This window comes from Balaenoptera borealis, assembly GCF_965194805.1.
Source record: "Balaenoptera borealis genome assembly, chromosome: 8".
NCBI classification, from domain to species: domain Eukaryota; kingdom Metazoa; phylum Chordata; class Mammalia; order Artiodactyla; family Balaenopteridae; genus Balaenoptera; species Balaenoptera borealis.
Genome location: NC_138865.1, coordinates 21,890,541 through 21,911,174, shown reverse-complemented (window position 1 = coordinate 21,911,174; position 20,634 = coordinate 21,890,541). Strand labels below are relative to the sequence as shown.

Genomic DNA, 20,634 nt, shown 5'->3' with positions numbered 1-20,634 from the left:
AATTTCCATTTTTCCAGATATTTGAATTATTCCTTTTGGATTCTGTCATCTTTCTTTAGGTGATAGCCTAAGAGCAGCACTTCATGATTATACACATTCTTGTGATGAATACGCATAGACTTCTGCTATTTTATGCTAGGTGTGCTACAGACAGTGTTTTATAAGTATACAATTTAGAAGAATCTATAGGGAAAATCTTAAAATTGAGACCGTTCCACCAATGAATTCTTTCTACAGATTGTAAAAAGATGTCCCTTTTCTTATTCAGTAATAGAATGCTACCGTATTGAAAAACACTGCCTTAGAAAGTGTGACCAATGAACCAGTCTGCTGTAGAGTTATTTCGCCAAGTTAGCATTGTACAAATTTGGAAGACAACATATTCAAGTTCTGTGTGTGTGTTGTATAAGATTTATAATCTGTGGAACATTTTTTTTAATGAATAACAAGAAATAAAGTTATCTTAAAATTTATTTCCATTTTATAGTTTTTACCTTTTTACTAATTAATTTATACCACATATTCCTGCCAAGAGTAGGCTTTCTAAATTACTTTACATTTTGGTTTTTGGAAATAATTCTTTTTTAATTTTGTTTTCACAAAAATAATAAATGTTAAATTTTTAAATATTTTGTACTTAGATGCTTATATTTCCTTTGAAAGTAAGTTAAATAATCTGAGTTTGGATCAAACTCTTTTTGTCAGTTTCCCAACTAATGGGGTTCATATGTTTTTTCATTCCTTTTCTTATAGAGTTCTCTTATCCCATATTAATCCTTCTTAAAAAAAAAAGATAATAGATAAAAACAGCAGTTCGTAGAAGAAATGCAGATAACTGAGCAAATAGAAAATAGTCTGACCTCACTAACAGTTACAGAAATTAGGGTAAGAGTTTTTGCCTGTCCAATTAGGGAAAACTTTTTATGGTAATAATCAGTGCCACATTGATGTACAAAGGGCCTTCCAGAAACTCTGAGGAGAGCTTCAGTTGGCACAGCCTTTCTAGAGGGTAAATGGGCAGGTATATTCTGGGATTCTTAAATATCCATACCCTCTGGAGTGCTATCTTTAGAAGAGAATCAGAAATGGTGTCAGAGATGGAAGGGTATTCACGTGATGTAAAAAAACAAAATGAGGGAAACAACCTAAATCCAGCACTGTGGGAATAGTTAAATAATTTACGGTATATCTACAAGGTGGAATATTAAATCTCCATTAAAATCATGGTTTAAATAATATTAAATAATGTGAGAATGTTCACAACATAATATTTTAAAAACTCAGGTCCTAGAACGATTGCAGTAAAATCCTGATTTGAACAAGGTAATTTACAAAGATATGTATTTACAAGAAAAAGTTACCAGTGTGTGGTGTAACGAGCTCATTTGTTAAATTCTTTTTTGTACTTTTCCATTTCCCAAGAATATTCCAAAAATAAAATATTCCTTCATTGAGTATTTTAAGATCATAAGAAAGATACTTTGTTTTTTAAAGGCAGGGAGAGGCGGGATGCCCCCATGTCCTCAGCTGTGACCTCCCAGCAGACCCACAGCCTTCAGGTTTGAGTTAGTGACAGAGTGAAGATGACCAAGAATGATGTAAACTTTTGCATGCTTCAGCCGACACTTTTTTGAGTATTACATACAGCTGTGGGTTCTAAAATACCCCTTAAAGAATAGCTCTGATATTTGAGTTTCTAGTTGTTCATTAGAAGCTTAGAGGCAAGAAACCTTTGAGTAGAAAGGTGGCGGCAAACTCTGGAATTTTTTCAGTGCAGCATACCTGAAACATCTACAAATTCAGCAGTGGGAGTGGTTTATTAGTGATTTGACGTCAGTGGGGTGTGGGAAGGTGTGTGTTACTTGAAAGAGTCCCTCCACTGCACCACCTCCAAACATGACTGGGTGAGGTCATAGTCCAGTTTTACTTGAACCAGTAGTGAGGAGGAAGGAAGGAGAAGGGTTTCATCTGTTTTTTGGTAAGTAAGGGAGGTCAGGGTTTGTCTGTTTTTTAACTTTTTATTAGGAAAACTTCTGGCACATTCAAAGGAAACAGTAGTATAGTGAAGCCCCCTGTACCCTTCTCCCGGCTTTGTTTTCAATATTCTGCCACTCTTGTATCATCTGAACCTTCACCTAACTCCCCACTCAGTCTCTGTGATGATGATGATTATCATCATCATCATTAGAGTTCTTTTTATTTTAGGTAAAATTTACATTGAAATACATTAGTCCTAGTTATACAGTTTTGACCAGTGGTTATACCCGTGTAGCCCAGGTATCATGGCCCCCATCATGACATAAAACGTCCCCATCTCCCCCAGAAAGTTCCCTTGGGTCCCTTCCCAGTCATTCTGGGCTTGGAGGGTTTTGTTTGTGTTTTAGTATTCTCAGTGTCTATAAACAGTTTGTGTTTGTGTGTGAGGCCTCCTAGTTGACTGTGTGACCTGAAAACATGTCTGAGAGAAGAAAGCACTGTTTTTCATCTCAAAATAACAGGATCTCAAACCTTGAGCTTGAAATTAATTTAGTCTATCTATTTGTTGATTTATCTTGGTGAATAAATCTTGTAGGGTGAAAGTTCTAGAGAGCACATAACAGATTTTGTACTTGGAGTTACTGACATTTAAAACATCTATTTTTTTTTTCTTTTAAAGAATCCTCGCAAGGCTCGTGTAACTCGACGTTTCATTGTAGTCGAGGGGTTATATATGAATACTGGAACTATTTGCCCTCTTCCAGAATTGGTGAGCAACCATGTTTATTTATTATTTTAGTATTCAGACTATTTGTTAGTTAGGCCTTTTGTTTATGACCATTTTTAATGTATAATGTCTGCATTGCTTTGCTTAATATGTATCATAAGCACATTCTGATCATACTAGGGAAGTAGATTAACATTAAATGCCAACCCTGACCTTTAAAGAGTAATCAAGACTGAGTTTTATAAAACCAACTTTATTGAGGTATAATTGACACATAATAAAATATACTCACTTTAAGAGTACAGTTTGATAAGTTTTGACAGATGTATACTCCCCTATCACCATCACCACAGTCAAGATATAGAACATTTCTGTCACTCCAGAAGTCCCTCATGCCTCTTTGTAATCAGTACCCCATTCCTGGCCACAAGCCACCGTTGATCTGCTTTCTGTTCCTGTAGTTTTGCTTTTTGTAGAATTTCATATAAATGAAATCATACAATATGTATTTTGTAAAACTCAGCTTTTTAAAAGGGGATACAATACACTGTCTTTAGAAACCATGACTATTGAGATTTTTTTTTTTTTAGGTGAAATTCACATAACATAAAACTAGCCATTTTAGAGTGTAGAGTTCAGTGGCATTTAGTACGTGCACAGTGTTGTGCACTCATCAACTAGCTAGTTGTAAAACCTTTTTGTCACTCCCAAAGAAGACCCAGTACCCATTAAGCAATCACTCCGCATTTTTCCTTGCCCCTAGCCCCCACCAGTCTGCTTTCTGTCTATATGGATTTACCTATTCTGGATATTTCTGATAAATGGAATCATATAATATATGACTGTGGCTTCACTCACTTATAATGTTTTCATTGTTTATCCAATTTGTGGCATCATTTATCAGTACTTCATTCCTTTTTTCTTCTTTTTTTTTTAAATTTATTTATTTTTGGCTGCGTTGGGTCTTCGTTGCTGTGCGCGGGCTTTCTCTAGTTTTGGCAAGCAGGGGCTACTCTTCGCTTCATTCCTTTTTAAAGCTAAGTAATATTCCATTGTGTGGGTGTATCACATTTTGGTTTTTTTGTTAACAGATATTTGGATTGCTTCACCTTTTGGCATTTGTGAATAGTGCTGCTATGAACATTCATGTACAAGTATTTGTTTGAATCCCTGTTTTCAACTCTTTCATGTATGTGCCTAGCAATGTAATTGCTGGATCATGTGGTAATTCTATTTTTAACTTATTGAGGAACTGCCATACTGTTTTCCACAGTGGCTTGTACCATTTTACATTCCCACCAGCAATGGAGGAGGGTTTCAGTTTCTCCACATCCTTACCAATGTATATATATATATTTTTTTTAATTTTTGCCATTCTAGTAGGTGTGAAGTATATTTACATTTCTGATTTGCATTTCTTGAATGACTAATGATGTTGAGCCACTTTTCTTGTGTTGGCCATTTGTATATCTTTGGAGAAATGCCTCTAAAAGTCCTTTGCCCATTTTTAAACTGGGTTGTCTTTTTGTAAAGTTCTTTATGTATTCTGAGTACTAGACCCTTATCAGGTATGTGATTTGCAAATATTTTCTCTCATTCTATAGGTTGTCTTTTCATTTCTTTGATAGTGTCCTTTGATGCACAAAAGGTTTTAATTTTGGCAAAGTCCAATTTATCTAGTTTTTTGTTGTTGCTTGTGCTTTTAGTGTCATATCTAAGAAATACATTGCCAAATCCAGGGTATGAAGATACACCCCTATGTTTTCTTCTGAGATTTTTATAGTTTTAGCTCTTATTTTAGGTCCTTGATCCATTTTGACTTAATTTTTGTATATTCTGTGAGAGAGGGATTCAACTTCATTCTTTTGCATGTGGTTATCCATTTGTCCCTGTACCATTTGTTGAAGAAACTATTGTTTTCCCATTGAATGGTCTTGGCACCCTTGTTGAAATCAGTTGACTGTAGGTATATGGGTTTATTTCTGGACTCTCAGTTCTATTCCATTTGTCTATATGTCTAGCCTTATGCCAGTACCATGCTTAATTACTTAATTCATGTAGCTTTGTGGTAAACTTTGAAATCAAGACGTGAGTTCTCCATTTTTGTTCTTTTTCAAGATTGTTTTGGTTATTTGGCGTCCCTTGAAATTCCATTTGAATGTTAGGATCAGCTTTTCCATTTCTGTAAAAAATGGCATTGAGATTTTTCATGGGGATTGTAGTGAATATTTAGATTGCTCTGGGAAGTATTGCCATCTTAATGATACCGAGTCTTCTCATTGATGAACATGGCATGTATTTCCATTTATTTCAGTTTTCTTCAATTTCTTTCAGTATTGTTTGTGGCTTTTACTGTAAAGTCTGGTACCTCTTTGGTTAAATTTATTCCTAAGTATTTTATTCTTTTTGATGCTATTATAGATGGAATTGTTTTCTTAATTTCCTTTTTGGATTGTTCACTACTAATTATAGAAATACAGATGACTTTTGTGTATTGATCTTGCATCATTCAACTTTTGCTGAACTTGCTTATTAGCTGAAACAGTATTTTTGTGGATCTTATTCTGTATATAAGATCATGTCATCTGTGAATAGAGCTAGTTTTGCTTCTTCCTTTCCAAGGATGGATGCTTTTCTTTTTTTTTCTTGCCTGATTGCTCTGGCTAGAACTTCCAGTACAGTGTTGACTAGAAGTGACAAGAGTGAGTGTCCTTCCTGCTCTTTAAAGGGAAAGCTTTCAGGCCATCACCATTGAGTGTGATTTTAGCTGTGGGTTTTCTGTAAATGCCCTTTATCAAGTTGAGGAAGTTCCCTCCTATTTCTTATTTGTTGAATGCTTCTCTCATGAGAGGTTTGGGGTTTGTCAGATGCTTTTTCTGCATCAGTTGAGTTAATCATGTGGTTATCCTTCATTCTATTAGTATGGTGTATTACACTGATTTTCCTGTAATAAACCACCATTGCATTTGACCATTAAAATCTGAATCTATGAGTCCATCAATTGAATAGGGATTCAAAATAAAGGTTTCATATCTTATTTTTTAAGTTTTTCACTATTTCTTGAGGAAATCTAGATACATCCTAAATGTCAATAAAAGAGATTTGTTTTCCTCTCCTTCCTTTTGTGAGTGTCAAAGACTGATAGAATAATGTAGGAGAGATAGTCGGCCACAAGATGTTAGAACTGTATGTTACAGGGGTACAATAATAAATCAGTACTGATGGGCAAATATACAGCCAGTGAAACAAAATGTAAAGTGTAGGAACAGATCAAGTACCTAAAGTACTGAGTATGTAAAATTACAGTATACACATTAGGGTTTGACAAAAGGATTCCTGTTTTGTTTTACTTGTCTGTTTGTGTTCCAGTACTGTGATAATATTATTAAATATTTTCTAAAACATGGTTTTTAGAAACTATCTCATTCATATAATACCTCTTATTAATGGATGGGAAAGAATTAGTATTAAAAAGATGTAATTCTCCCCAAATTAGTTTGTTCATTGTTAATGAAAATTCAGGTAAAAGCCCAGTGAGGACCCCTCTCCCAATTTGATGTTGATTCACAAGATTAGCCTGTAAAATCTTTTTTTTTTTTTTTTTAATGAAAGCTTCTTTATTTATTTATTTATTTATTTATTTTTGGCTGTGTTGGGTCTTCATTTCTGTGCGAGGGCTTTCTCTAGTTGCGGCGAGCGGGGACCACTCTTCATCACGGTGCGCGGGCCTCTCACTGTTGAGGCCTCTCTTGCTGCGGAGCACAGGCTCCAGACGCGCAGGCTCAGTAGTTGTGGCTCACGGGCCCAGTTGCTCCACGGCATTTGGGATCTTCCCAAACCAGGGCTCGAACCCGTGTCCCCTGCATTGGCAGGCAGATTCTCAACCACTGCGCCACCAGGGAAGCCCTAGCCTGTAAAATCTTGATGGTTAAAAAATAAATTATCAGACGCATGATATGAGACATCAACCCATCTTATATATTTCTGTGCATTATTTCTATAGTTTCAGTGGAAAAAGTCATAGTAATTAAACATTTAATAATTAAAATTATGATTCTGGGGCTTCCCTGGTGGCGCAGTGGTTGGGAATCTGCCTGCCAATGCAGGGGACACGGGTTCGAGCCCTGGTCTGGGAGGATCCCACATGCCGCGGAGCAATTAGGCCCGTGAGCCACAACTACTGAGCCTGCGCGTCTGGAGCCTGTGCTCCGCAACAAGAGAGGCCGCAATAATGAGAGGCCCACGCGCCGCGATGAAGAGTGGCCCCCACTTGCCACAACTAGAGAAAGCCCTCGCACAGAAACGAAGACCCAACACAGCTATAAATAAATAAATTAATTAATTAATTAAACTTTAAAAAAAAATTATGATTCTGGCACAAGAGAAGATTACATGAGTCATGGAAAGATTTAAGAGCCCAACTTCTCATGTTATATATATAAAAATTTAGTGGTTGATAATCACTGTATTTTAATTCAACTGTGAAACTTATCACATACATATCATAAAGGGGTAAATCAATTAAACACTAGGGGGAAAAAATCTGTACATATGTTCAGCCTCCCAATGTATAAACCAAAAAATTTATGAAATAATTAGAAGAACATATAGATAAATATGCATCTAAACCTTAGATGGGAAAGAACTTTCTTATAAGCCAGAAAACAAAGGGGAAAAAAAAGATTAAAAACATATTAATGAAAACTTTTTCTGGATTAAAAAAATGAATCTAAATTGGAATAGTGCCTCTGAGGGAAGAATATTTACAACATTTCCCTAGAAGTTTTTATCTATAATCAGACCAGTATTTAACAGATAGATTACATGTCTATACTCATAGTGTCTTAACAGTTCCTTCTTTAAAAATTGGCATTGTGCTGTCTATATTACTGAGTTAAATTGAATCATTTTAGAGCATCTAAAGTACAGTTAATTTTCATTATTCATGGTAGTTATGTTCTATAAAGTGTGTGTGTATATGTGTGTGTGTATGTGTATATATATATATATATATATATATATATATATATATATATATATATATATATATATTTATGTTCTATAAACCTGCTGCAAATACTGAATTACCAAATACTGAACTTTTGCTCCTAGGGCAAATACAGAGTTAGTTTTCTGCAACCCTCTAGTCACAACATTTTCATCAGTTACTCAATACATAACCTTGTTTTATATGTGTTTCTGTTTAAAGACACCTTATTTAATATATATCGTTGATTTATCCATATTGAACTCACAGCCAACAGTACTATAACTCAGGCCTGAATGAAGTTTATGTAACACACACATTTTTTCCATAAGGCACATCACAGCCTTCTTGCACTTAGGCACTCTAGGCCGAACTTCAGCACTGTGCTTGGGGGCCATTTTAAACAACAAAATCACAACGAAAAGCACAAAATGAGAAAAATGTGGCAGTAAACAGAATGTGAAAAGGACACTTGTTTGCAGTATAAACTGAAGCAGTAGCCTGTTAACTCAGCTGGGAAGGTGCATTTCAGGTGATTCAAAGTTTTTCACCACCCTGCAAATATGCCCTAAGTATTGATTTGGAGGTTACAAATAAATTTTAGCAAGTAGGCAGATTCACAAATATGAATTTTATGAATTTTCAGTATTTTAAAGTTGTGTTTATTTACCACTTAGGTTAAGTTAAAATACAGATATAAAGCAAGGATCTTTCTGGAGGAAAGCCTTTCGTTTGGAGTCCTGGGGGAGCATGGCCGAGGAGTCACTGAACATTTTGGAATCGATGTAAGCTCTGCTTTTTTGGAACATTCCTTCATATAGTAACCATGCAGTTCCATCCTGCTGGGCAGGTTTCATGGGCACAAGACAGTGTTCCTCATCGATGTGCAGGATGCAGCTTTGGTGTCTGTCACTTCACTGAGCCCACAGAGGATTGGGTCAGCCAGACCAGGGTCCCCATCTTCCCTTGGAACTCAGTGGCTAATCATAGAATTTGTGTTCTGTTTACACGGTAACATTTGATCCCAGCTTTCAGTGTTTCTTCTCTAGAAACAGTTAAATTTGCCTTCCATTTTTTCTTTAAAATCAGTAAGAATTCTCTTAAGTTGTCCTTTAGAAAGTATCATAGCAGTGAAAAGATGTTCTTTCTAATATTTAAAATTCTGTATTGTTATTTGTGTGTATGGGGGTGATTTATATATATATATTAGAAATACCACCAGCATGGATTCACAAAGCCGCTCAAGGTCCCAGACAACTGGAGTGAGTTTTTTATGTTTTCTCTTGCTGAAAGGAAATGAGCCTCAACTAGCCCTACTCTTAGTGGGTTTTGCTCCTAGAGCCTCGGAGAGGAACAGTGTGGGCCAATCTGCAGAACCTGTCCTCACCGACCACTGTGTAACCTGCCCTTACCCACCGCTGTGTGGTTGATGTGAAGGAAGCTTTTCTCCAAATCTTGTGCATAAAAGTTTTGCAGCTTGTGTTAAAATGTTGAACTATAAAACATAAACTCGCCTTAGATTATTTGCATCCCTCTACCCATACAGACCTAGAGAAAAATGTAGAGCAGAATGACGATCACACCAAGTTGACTGAAGCATACTCTTCAAAGACAAACTGACATTTGGCAATGAAATGCACTGAAGAATTTAAGATAAATGGAAATTAATTCAAGTAAAATTTACACCAGAGCAATTTTTAAGGCATGAAAATTTTAAAGAAGGAAAAAGCACTATCTAATTTCACTGTTCTAGTTTTCTCACTGCTTCCAGCAGTTGTCTCAGAGGTAGTATTTATAATGGCTTGAGTAAGAGTGCAGAATGTATGGACCTTATTTGGACCCTAATTCAAACAAATACTGTGAAAAACAAGCTTTGTGAGACACAGATACTTGAACACTCAGTATTTGATATTAAGAAATTTTTCATTTTTTAAGTGTGGTAATGTTTTTGAAAGAGGGCATATCTTTTAGAAATGCACACGAAATATTTATAGATGAAAACATGTAAAGTCTGAGATTTGCTCCAAAGAAATGAAGAGGGCAGTAGGGGGCTTATACGTGGAACAGGATTGTCCGTAAGTTGATAATTATTGAATCTGGTGATGGGGATTCTTTATACTTTTGTATATGTTTGAAATTTTTCATAATGAAAGGTTAGAAAAAAAGAAGAAGAGTGCGCAGGTTTCCTTGTTGGATCTGTGGAACACTTGGAAAAACACCAGATGTGATCTGACCAGTCATTATTATGGCCATCATTGAGTAATTACAGAATGGCTACTGTATGCAGGATGGAACTTGGTGCTGGGGGCTGGAGCAGACGGTGAGGACCAAAGGAGTGCTGAGCCGTTGAGAAGGTCGTGGGTACTCAGGAGCCCAGTGGGCACATTAGGTTCATCCACTGCCCAGTTGGTCCACTTTGGTCAGAGCCCATGATGGCCCATTGCCATCATGTTTGGATAAATTGATTTCATTTTTGAAAAGGTGGAAAAGGTAAATGGAATGTAGTACTTGTTCCAAAGTGCTCAAAACCCTGATAGATTTCTTTTTATTTATCTCAAGTACCTTCTATGGAGAAGGACAGCTGAGACCACTGTTTTAGCAAGGAAATGATCTTATCTTGTACCTCTGAATATGTTTAGTATCAAACAACTTTAGATTTCATCTTTTATCTAGCTCTTCCACTGTGAATAAATTGTCGATGAATGATGGAATGGCAAAAACGTATAAAGTGAGACATCTTCAGAGGTGGGCTATGAAACATCCGTCCTTTTAACAATTGATTTTGTATGACTTACCCTTTATTTTCAAGGAGGTAGTTTGAATCCAGATGTTGACATTAGTGCTGAAATTTTGTCTCTAGGATTGACATTGGCCTTTTTTTTTTCCCCCCTCCTTTTCTTTAAATTGAGAAATAACTCCCACTGTCCCTCTTTTCTGACAGATTGATGATATTGATCTTATCAGTGCCAACATGGAGAATTCACTTGCTTCTATTGGGGGTTTCTGCTGTGGCAGGTCTTTCGTAATTGACCATCAGGTGGGTTCTTTTTAAAAACAAAAGCAAAAACTGAAACCCGTTGCTCCACTGGTCAACTAAAAATGTAACCGCTATTACAAAATTTCATTCTAACTTAGTTTTTCACACAATTTTTATTTAGAAGTAGATTTGTTAAAGAATCATTCAAAATATTTACATTTAGAAATTATCTCCCTTTCTAAAAAAGTTTTGGTTTTGTTACATAACTTCTGTACATGCCTGGGTCTTACCACCTCACCATTTGTACGTGCTATTTGGTAGGGAGTGCAGAGATTTGGTGCCTTTAGATTTTTTAGCCAAAGAAAAACAGAGACAAAAAAAGTGTTTATGTTTTATAACTTGTTTGGTTCTTCTCAGCGACTTTCCGGCCAGGGATACTGCTTTTCAGCTTCATTACCTCCCCTCTTAGCTGCTGCTGCAATTGAGGCCCTCAACATCATGGAAGAAAATCCAGGTATAACCTTTAAACCCAGGAAATCAAAGATATTTCAAGTCATGTTAGCCATGCTGCTGGTTTGCCTTTTTGGAGAAATTAGCTGGAGGAAATGATTTCCCAGACAAAGTTCTGGCTCTGAATTACATTATCTGGCAATTTATGGGAAAAATGATGGTGAAGAAGTTGTCCCTGCCTCAGGGTTTCCGGGTTAGAGCTTCTCTCATGTTTCTGGAGATGAAGCCAGAGCCAAAGCAAAGCTCGCTCCCTTGGTGGGCAGAGATGCCAGAAAAAGGAGGGACTAGCTCTGGGCCAGTCATCATTTAGTTTATCGGGGTTTTTTGAGAAATTAGCTGAAGTATGCTAATTTTTGGTACTTATAATTTTATAACTGTTGTCTAGTTTTGCCCATCAGCCTTTGATTCATGAGTTGGTGCTGAGGCCCATACAGGTTTACCAACTATTAAAACTTGCTTAATGGGCAGTCGACTCAATTTAAAATGTGGTTCTGGGCTGTTATAGCGCCTCCTCACCAAAGACTAAAAGGAAAATGGAAAAGCAGGCCTGGTATTTGTAATTTTAAATTTTATAAATTTCTAAAGATTCAGCATTGGTTTTAATTCAGAGAATCAGTAAAAGTGAGTGTTTCTGTGTGCACATTCATATACTTGTCAGATACCCTGCCACTCCTGTCTCCTCAGATATTTCAGTTTGTGGATTTTCCTTAAAAGAAAGTGAAAATATCAAGAAGAGATCATAAACATTACTGCAGTGTCTATTTTTTTCCCAAATTGTTTAGGGTCCAGAAATATTTAATATATTTGTACCCTTTTGTTCTTGGCCAGATAATTTATAGTATCTTAATAAGAACAGAGCCATTGTTTTGTTGTGGAAAACTTTATCCCAGATTTTGCTGAAAGTTGGGTGAGCAGGTGCCAGCTAGTATATGCCACAGATGAAAGTTGGGGACCTTCAGAGGAGTTACTGGCTGTCTATTTATGTGTTATTAGTGGGCAGAAGGATTTGCTGCGTTTTAAATTGATGAACTGGATCTTGAAAAACATTTTTAGATTAGTATATCCAATCTTCCAAATGTACTATCAAATGTATTTGTTTCCTTCAGGTATTTTTGCAGTGTTGAAGGAAAAGTGCAAACGAATTCATAAAGCTTTACAAGGGTGAGTTTTATATATTTTCAACCAACTCAAAAGTTTATCTGCACAACATTTAAACAACTTGTGAAAAATTTTGAGTGTCACCTCTTTGGTTTTCAGTGCATTTAATAGGCTTGAGTCAGTTTGTCTAAATTGCAACTAAGAAACCAAAAACACAGTTCATTCAAATTTGTCTCTGTGTGTGAAACCAGAGCATCCATTTTGTCATTGTTTTAAAAAATCATAACTTTGTTTTTCTAAAAATGATACAAGCTCATTGGTAAAATATTACAGTAGTACAGAAGATAACAGAGATGAAAAGAAATAACAACATGCTGCCACCAGAAATAACCAGCATAAACACTGGAGAATTCCCACACATCTGTACGGGTAAAAGGATGTAATTAGATGACAGTGGGTTCATACTGTCCATGCTGCTTTTTAGAAAATTACTCATTTTTTTAAGTTACTTCAAGAAAAAGAAACAAGTGAAATCAAAGTGAACCTTACGAGTGTTCTGTTTACTTTTGTTTTAACTACACAAGAGTAGTTCTTTAAGATTCCTCTAGAATTGAGAAAAACATTGAGGCTAGTGACATCTTCAGGCAGATTTCTTATCTTACAGAAAATGATCTCACCTTGCCTGTGGTTTCTTTTTGCCTTTCCAAGTTGAAACCTGCCTTCTCAGTCGTGGAAGTCCTATCCCTATTGCCAGATATGGAAACTAGAAACTTTTCTAACAAGGACAGTTAATAAATAAGCAGGTCACAGATGTTCCAGATAAAGTAGGGGGAGAAATAATTGAAGTCTGGGTCTGACTTATGATCCTAACAAAAGTTCTTGCATGATTTGTGGTAGAGAGATATTATTGTTTCCAGTTACATTGGCTTATGAAATATTAATAAACCAGCTCAGCCTAGCACATTGGAGTCACTGTCAATTCATGAACACCTACCTCAGACGCCCTTTATTCTATGAGTGTTAATGTGTTTATTTTTTAAGTCCAATCCTCTACTTTTCCCAGCTCTCTCACACTTTTTCTTCTCTCCAAAATCCCTAACCCTCTGTCTCACTCCACCCACTTTTAGCTGACAGCCTTGCCTCATGCTGTCACTTGGCAACTCCCTCATTTTCCCTCACAAACCTGTACACCTGCGGGTATCCGAACCAGTCTTCCCTCGTGTTATAGCCAAAGAAACGTTCCTCCATCCATCACAGCTCTCCTTTCTTAAGGACCGAGTGCCTTTGGTTGTCTCCTCTCCTTTCTCTTCAGTCTCTCCCCTTTCCTGAGTCATTTGATTAGCATTCAAGTACACTCTGCCCTATCTTGTCTTAAATTCTTCTTTCCCGTGACCCCATACTCCCCTCTAGCAACTAGCCCATTGCTCTGCTTCTCTTTGTAGCCAGTCTTTTTCCAGAGTTGTTTATGCCCTCTCCACATCCTCACCTCTCATGTACACTTGAAACTACTGAAACCCACCTCTACTCCTGCACTTTACCCAGTGTTCCTGTGACTACCGAGGGATGACTGTATTTTCTGATGTTAAAACATCCTTGCATTCCTGAGTAAACCCCTCCTTGATTACAGTATATTTTTCTGCACTGTTAGTTAGGATTTTGAATTTTTATATCCATATTTATAATTTAAATGGGTCTATAATCTTTTGTTACAACAACCTAATATAACCTAGGAATCAATGTTGTGGTAGCCTCAATAAAGTATTGAGCAGTTTTTCCACTTCCCTGCATTATGGAGCCACTGTATAAGACCAGGCTTGATTATTTGTTTCTTCAAAGTTGAGCAGGACTCCTCTGTAAGACTCTCTAGACTTGGGGCCTTTGGGCTGGGTGTAGTCTATGATTCTCTCTCTTGTGTCTGTATTATTTCCCCTTTTTATTTTCTGTTTCTGTCGTTTTCATTCTTATGATAATCTTTCCAGGATTTTGCCCAGCACGTTTTTTTAAGTTTGATTTTGTTTTTTACTCATATTTTGTTTTCTTTGATTGATTTTTTTCCCTTATTTTTCTGCTTTCTTGTTTCATTGAATTGTGTTTTTTTACTCTTTTTTAGCTTTTTACATTTAGGTTATTGGTGTTATTATTTTCCAATAAATAGCTTAAAGATAAACATTTCAAAGGCAGTAAGTATTTTCAGTGTTCAGTTCTAAGTAATTTTTTTTAGTCTCCTCTAGTCAGTGATTTGCTTCTCTCATCTCTGAGGTTGCATTTGGGAGAGGAAGTCAGCGGCCTATGCTACTTTGGGTCCTTGCTGGAATCTTGAAGAGCCCCTAAATTCTAACAGATAATTATTCATGTCCAGCGCTTTCCCCACACTAAGCACATGATGGAGACCACGTCTGAATTGTTGATTGTTCTATCCCTAGGACCTAGACCAGTGTTTAGTATTTCCATTTGGTAAAATGGGTAAAGTAATATGGTAAATAATGTGCTCTCCAGAAACGTTTTTTTAAGTATAACAGGCTCTGAAACACAGCTTCTAACTTTCTGAACTCAAGTTATAATTCTCTGTCCGTTTGGTTTTAGTTAAACTTTAATGCGACATTCAGCATCCAGGCAGCCAGAAAGAGAGCATTTTGTTTCATTCCTTCTCTCACCAACTTGCTCCACCTAACATGTGAGATGAGCCCATTTGATCGAATAATAAGCTCAATTGGGCTTGTAGGTGCCTTGTTTGTATCAAGGAAAATCCAGGCCATTTAATTCATATGAAATGCAATTTGAAAAGTAATTTTTTAAGTTCTCCCTGAGAGTACATGACCTAAAACAATTAATACTTCTTTGTGTACAAGTTTAACACATTCAGAATTCACCTAGGAAATGGGTTTTGAAAGCATATTTCTTAGTTTCTACAGTAGTAAAACAACTGATCTATAAGGTTTCCCCATATTCCAGAAGCCCTAGAGTCTGAGATTCCATGATTCAAATCTGCAGCCTGATTTATTGAGAGATCCTAGTGTGATGCATTACATTTAAAGAAAGTAGACACAAATTAATGATGTCCAAGGGTGGTTCGAAAGGCAGGTGAGCTTAGCTTCCTCACTTCGTGTGATACTCGGCACAGGTAGTCATTCAGTAAAAGCTTGTTGAGTCCTAAACATATTTGAAGAATCGAATATGCTAACAAGTGCTTTTTGTGCTCATTTCATTCTAAGGGAAAAGCAGATCTTTCCAGGTAAAGCAGACTAAATGAAAGCCATTTAAAATGTTTAGCCCAATTTCAAATAGACATGTATCACTATTTTTGTCCTAGGAGATAGGTCAGAAATCAAACCATACCTGGCTAAATTATATGGCCTGCAGTTCTCATAACACTGCCATAATCATTTGAAAATACAGGCTTTCGCCCCTAAAGAAATCCCTCTTCCTTCCTGAGAAACAGCAGATTTCTGTGCTGTTAATCCTAAGAGAGAAGAAAATAATCGTAATTCAAGAAAAATTTAAAATTAAACATGTACACAAGAAGACAGCTTTACAACCTAAATATATTGTTGGTGACCAAAATATAAAATTTTAGTGTCAGAAATCATCCCTGTAGTTTATAAAAGACAAGAAACAAACTAAAGATTTAGCAAATAAGGAAGCAGCATTATCAATTATAATATGTTATCCATGGAGGAAACAGAAATAATAGAAAATGATGGTGCAGACACTTCCCTAAAGTGGGTGATGAGGGAGGCCCTCAGAGGAGTGACCCTGGACCTGGGACCGGGCGTGTCTGGCGCTAGCCGTGCAAGAACAGGAGAGAGAGGGCAGGTGAGGAGAGGAAGCGACAGGGCAGAGGCCCAGGGCTGAGTGGGCCTGCAAGGGGCCCCTTGAGGAGGGGGTGGCCCCAGCCAAGGTGGGTGAGGCATGTAGACCGTCTGGTGGGAGGCTGGGGATGACGCACGTGTTCTCTGTGAAATGTGAGCCGGAGGGTCCTGCGGGACCGGGAATCCTCTTCCCAGCCGTGCTGCAGGGTGTCCTAGACTAGGAAGCACTGCCCAGAGCGTGCGTTTTTACCTCCCTTTGTCAGATCTGGAATCCCACCACATGATGTTTCCCATGGAAGTCCCAAGTTTCTGTCACATTCATTAATGCAGACTTTGTAAAATTATTTATATGTGAGAAATCTGAGCTCGGAAGAGGATTTATGCTTGTGTGTGTGTTTCCCTTCCTCAGCATTTCTGGATTAAAAGTGGTGGGTGAGTCCATTTCTCCAGCATTTCACCTCCAGCTGGAAGAGAGCACTGGGTGTCGAGAAAGAGACGTTAAACTACTTCAGGAAATAGTAACTCAAGTGAGTATCCAGTTATTCGGCTGAATCTCTTCGTGCCCTTCTACCCTGAACCCAAGCAATTTTTAAGGTCATTTTTAAGAATGCTCTCTTTGCCCTAAGAGATTGGGTACAACAGAAGTTGTGGTTACCCCTCTGGTGACATGGAATTGTTCTGATGCCCAGCCTTCCCGACGTCTGTCCCTGCCCAGTGGAGTCTGTAGCACGTCTCTACTGACAGGCTACAGGTTATTCCATTGGGTCAATTTTCAGCTCACGTTGAAGTTGTGTTCTTTGCCACATTGTATTAAAATACGCTTTGCTTCCACTCTGAATAATTAGTCTTCCAGAAAACCCAGTTGCTTACTATTTACAAAGCCAGGCTTTCGCACATGTAGGTGGGGATGGCATTCTGTATGGTGATGGCGCACAACACCGGACAGCTGACTGTCTGGGGCTGAACACCCAGCATAGCTCAGAAACAGGTCGAAATAATCTTGTAAGCAAAAAGGAAGGAAGACGAGCCACTTCTTTACCATGCCTAACTTGGGAGCTTGATTTAAATGTCTGACTTCTGAAAGTCTTACTACTAAGTGTACCTTAGTTATTAACTAAGAAACGCATCACTAGGGAAGATCCCTTGGCCTTTACTGTTCAGTAGAGCTGCGTTCACCGAAGTCCTCTCTCCTCACTTTCCTCCTTCTGAAGAACGGTCAAGTGGCCCTGCAGCACTGAGCACCGAGGGTGGTGCTGCCTTGTACTTGAAGCTGAAATACATGGCGTACGTATTTGAGAATGAAGACAGGCTTCACCCTGCTTCCCTGTCCTGCTTGTCCTGACGGTTCCTTTCAGAGGCTCCTTCCCCGAGTCTGTGCTGCCAGGCGTCAGGGTAGTGGTGCTGGTCAAGTCTGCCGTGTGCCCCTGCCCGGCTGTGGCACAGCAGGCAGACACGTGGCTGCTCAGTATGGAGACTGTGGTGCTAAGCCAGCCTCTGGCTTCACCGCTGGCTTCAGCTGACCTGTACCCGACGATGTGTGAACCACAGTACCTGCAGTCATTGATTCGTGGAGAGCTTCTTGCAACTTGTGGATCATTGATTCGTGGAGAGCTTCTTGCAACTTGTGGCCTTCCAGAATCAGTTGTCCTAAAAAAACAAAATAAAACCAAACCCAGAATATGAGATTCCTAATTAAGGAAACGTGTCAGATTGTGAATGAACAGGCTGGAGTGGCTCTCGCCTTGCTGAGTGAGGAAATGTCACAGATGTCTCCTCAGGTGCAGCTCTGCAGACTTGAAAAAAAACTCTTTAAAGGGGAAAAGCACCCCACAGACCTTTTTTACTGCCTCGGTGTTTTTATTGTCATATTACTTAAATGTATAAGCTATAAAAGGAAGTACAGCATCCTTTTAATTAGAGCTCCTGTACAAATGTAATACCAAAACAAATTTATAAATTAAATATAAGCAGAACAGACAAGCCTAGTAAGAGTCAAATTATGACATTACCTTCATGTGACAGCTGAGTTTGTTTTCTAACTGAGTTGCCGGGTGGTGTGACTGATGCTGACCGCCGCCAGAGCAGCCTTGTGAAGCTGCATGTCCTGTGTTGGAGTCTGTGGTGACGCCGTTATTATCCCAGAGCCTCCCCTCGAACCCCCTCAGGGTGCTTCTCTACACACTTTGTGTCACGGGACGTGGCCCTTCTCTAGGTGCCAGGGTGTCAGTTCCAGTCAGATCCACCTCAGTTCTTTTCTCACTGGGTAGCAACAGCTAAGGTCTTACTGCTACTCTGTTCCAGAGGGAGACTCAGAAAGGGCATGTGAATCAAGTGACTCGATACTTCTCTTACATAGGTTATCCTCATAACAAAAAGAAAAAGTGAGTCTGGACAATTCACAGATCCCAAAGTTACATCTGTGGGCTCCCACTGGATATTGGCTGTCTTCAGGAAATCACCTTGAGAGTTGAATGAGGAGAGAACAGGCTCTAGGGAAGGGAACAGAATACTATCTGGAAACTGCATTTGTAGGAAGGAGGAGGAAAACTCTTAGAGTTTTTTTGCATCATCGCAGCGTCCATCTTAATAAGTCTTTTGTCCTGTTCCTCTTTGCTTTTTCTTTTCAATATTTGAAAGAGAAAAAAGGATCATGACACCGTAGTTCTTGTTTAAGCTTTGCAGAACTGAGCAGTTCTGCCAAATTTTTGTTGACTTGCTTGATAAAACAGTTTTTACAAACTGAGCTATGGTTTATACTGTTTCTTAACTAGACAGGACTAGAAACAGAGCCAGTCCAGATGTTTGCAGAAGGAGTTAACTTTTCCAAGTACACTTCCAGAATGTAGAATCAGCAAAAGACATTGCCTGCCGTTGTTTTCCATCTTTTCCTAGCAGAGGAAAACCTTGCCTCACAGCTTACAGAATGGCCCCTCTTCAGGCAAATACCTGCACTGCCACACGCTGGCAGTGATTGTTCTTTCCTTTACAGCACCCCTTGCTCTAGCTGGTTGTTCGTTTGTTTGTTTGTTTAAAAATACGATTCACGTTCCATAAAATTCACTCTTTAAAGTATACAGTTGAGTGGTTTTTAGTATCCTCACAGGGTTGTGCAGCCATCACTATCTGATTTCAAAACATTTCATCACCCCAAGGAAGAAACCCTTATAAACCATTACCCTCGTCTGACTTTATGCTTTATTTTGATAGTGATTATTTAATTTTTAAAAAAATGTTGGCAGGTAGCTGATGTATTGGAAAGCTGTGCAGAATGTGACACCAGACTCTTCTGTGCTTGGTAGCACTGTGTCCAAGTGTAGCACATGGGAATCAGAGGTGTTGTTGATATTTGACGTGTGAGCAATTCCTCTCTGAAATGATTCTGCTGGCGTTATTAAGTCCAGCTCTTGGTTAGCCTCCGGGGCTTTGTTGGTCCTGTTTCCCCTTGTCCTAACTCTGCTTTGCCTAAAGTGGTAACCACTAGTTACCTATGGCTGTTTAAATTAAGTCAGATTCAAAGTTCAGTGTTACAGTTGCACTAGCCATATCTCCAAGTGCCCGAGAGCCACGTGGGCCCCTGGCTGCCGTCATGGACAGCACAGGACGGACACCTCCATCATTGCAGGAAGTTCTGTAGAGCAGTGCTCTCAAGATGATAAGATGATTCTGTGGTGTTTTGTTTTGTCTTCTAGCAGTTATAGTTGGAAAGGTGAATTAAAACTACTCTTGAGAGGAGCATTTCAGTGCACCTTCCTGTTTTAATGACCAGTGTCTGCAGTCCAGGCTGCAAATGTATTCCTTTTCCTCATACAGTGCATGGACAGAGGCATCGCGTTAACTTTGGCGCGCTACCTGGAGAAAGAAGAGAAGTATCTCCCTCCTCCGAGGTTGGTATACTTAAAATTATGACCTGAGTCATTGTTTTCTACTTTAAACTTTGTATGAAATGTATTATGTTTTGAAATTTTTTGAAAGACTGTCACAGGATAAGGAAGAATGTGTATAGTTAAAAGATAGAACATCACCTGTTTCTGTTCTTAAACTAGATGTTTTCCCGTATTAATTGAAAATCCCCTCAGGACTCTGTAATTAACTTAATTAACTTAATGAAACATCTGCGATCCCAAGAACGAACTGGGACAGCCCAGGTTCGCATTGGCGACGACCTGCCACTGTGCTGCGGTACTTACTGAATTACACTTGTGAACAACCACACGCTCATTAATATGGGAAACGTTGACTTCCTGCTTTGGGCCTGATACTGCTTGCAGCGGTAGATTTAAAGGACAGAGTTCCCTGCCGGCCTGGGCAGAGCCCTACTGCAAGGTTACCTGGACTAGATCGCTACTAGTGCAGGCAGGGAACGGCAAACTCCTGTCAATAGCAGGTAGTAAAATGCTTTCAGCTTGCAGGACACAGGTCCCTGCCACAACTACGCAGCCCTGCCGGGGCAGTGAGAAAGTGGCTAGGGACAGTAGGCCATGTTCCAGTAGAAGAGCTTCATTCACGAAAACAGGTGGCAGGCTGACCCTTGGTATAGACTCTCATTTGA

The 20,634-nt window shown here is 38.5% G+C and overlaps 1 protein-coding gene across 28 annotated transcripts in view; it reads left to right on the top strand.

Annotated features, from left to right (window-relative positions):
* Positions 1-20,634, top strand: part of SPTLC1 (serine palmitoyltransferase long chain base subunit 1) — a 65,458-nt gene that overhangs the window by 32,220 nt on the left and 12,604 nt on the right. For 5 of the 28 annotated variants that reach the window (XM_082402972.1, XM_082402974.1, XM_082402968.1 and 2 more), the window contains exons 8-14: positions 2,657-2,746; positions 8,369-8,476; positions 10,633-10,728; positions 11,086-11,182; positions 12,285-12,339; positions 16,495-16,612; positions 19,866-19,969. In XM_082402972.1, the coding sequence (XP_082259098.1) occupies positions 2,657-2,746; positions 8,369-8,476; positions 10,633-10,728; positions 11,086-11,182; positions 12,285-12,339; positions 16,495-16,612; positions 19,866-19,969 (668 nt within the window). The other 23 variants (XM_082402956.1, XM_082402955.1, XM_082402954.1 and 20 more) reach the window with 14 other exon arrangements.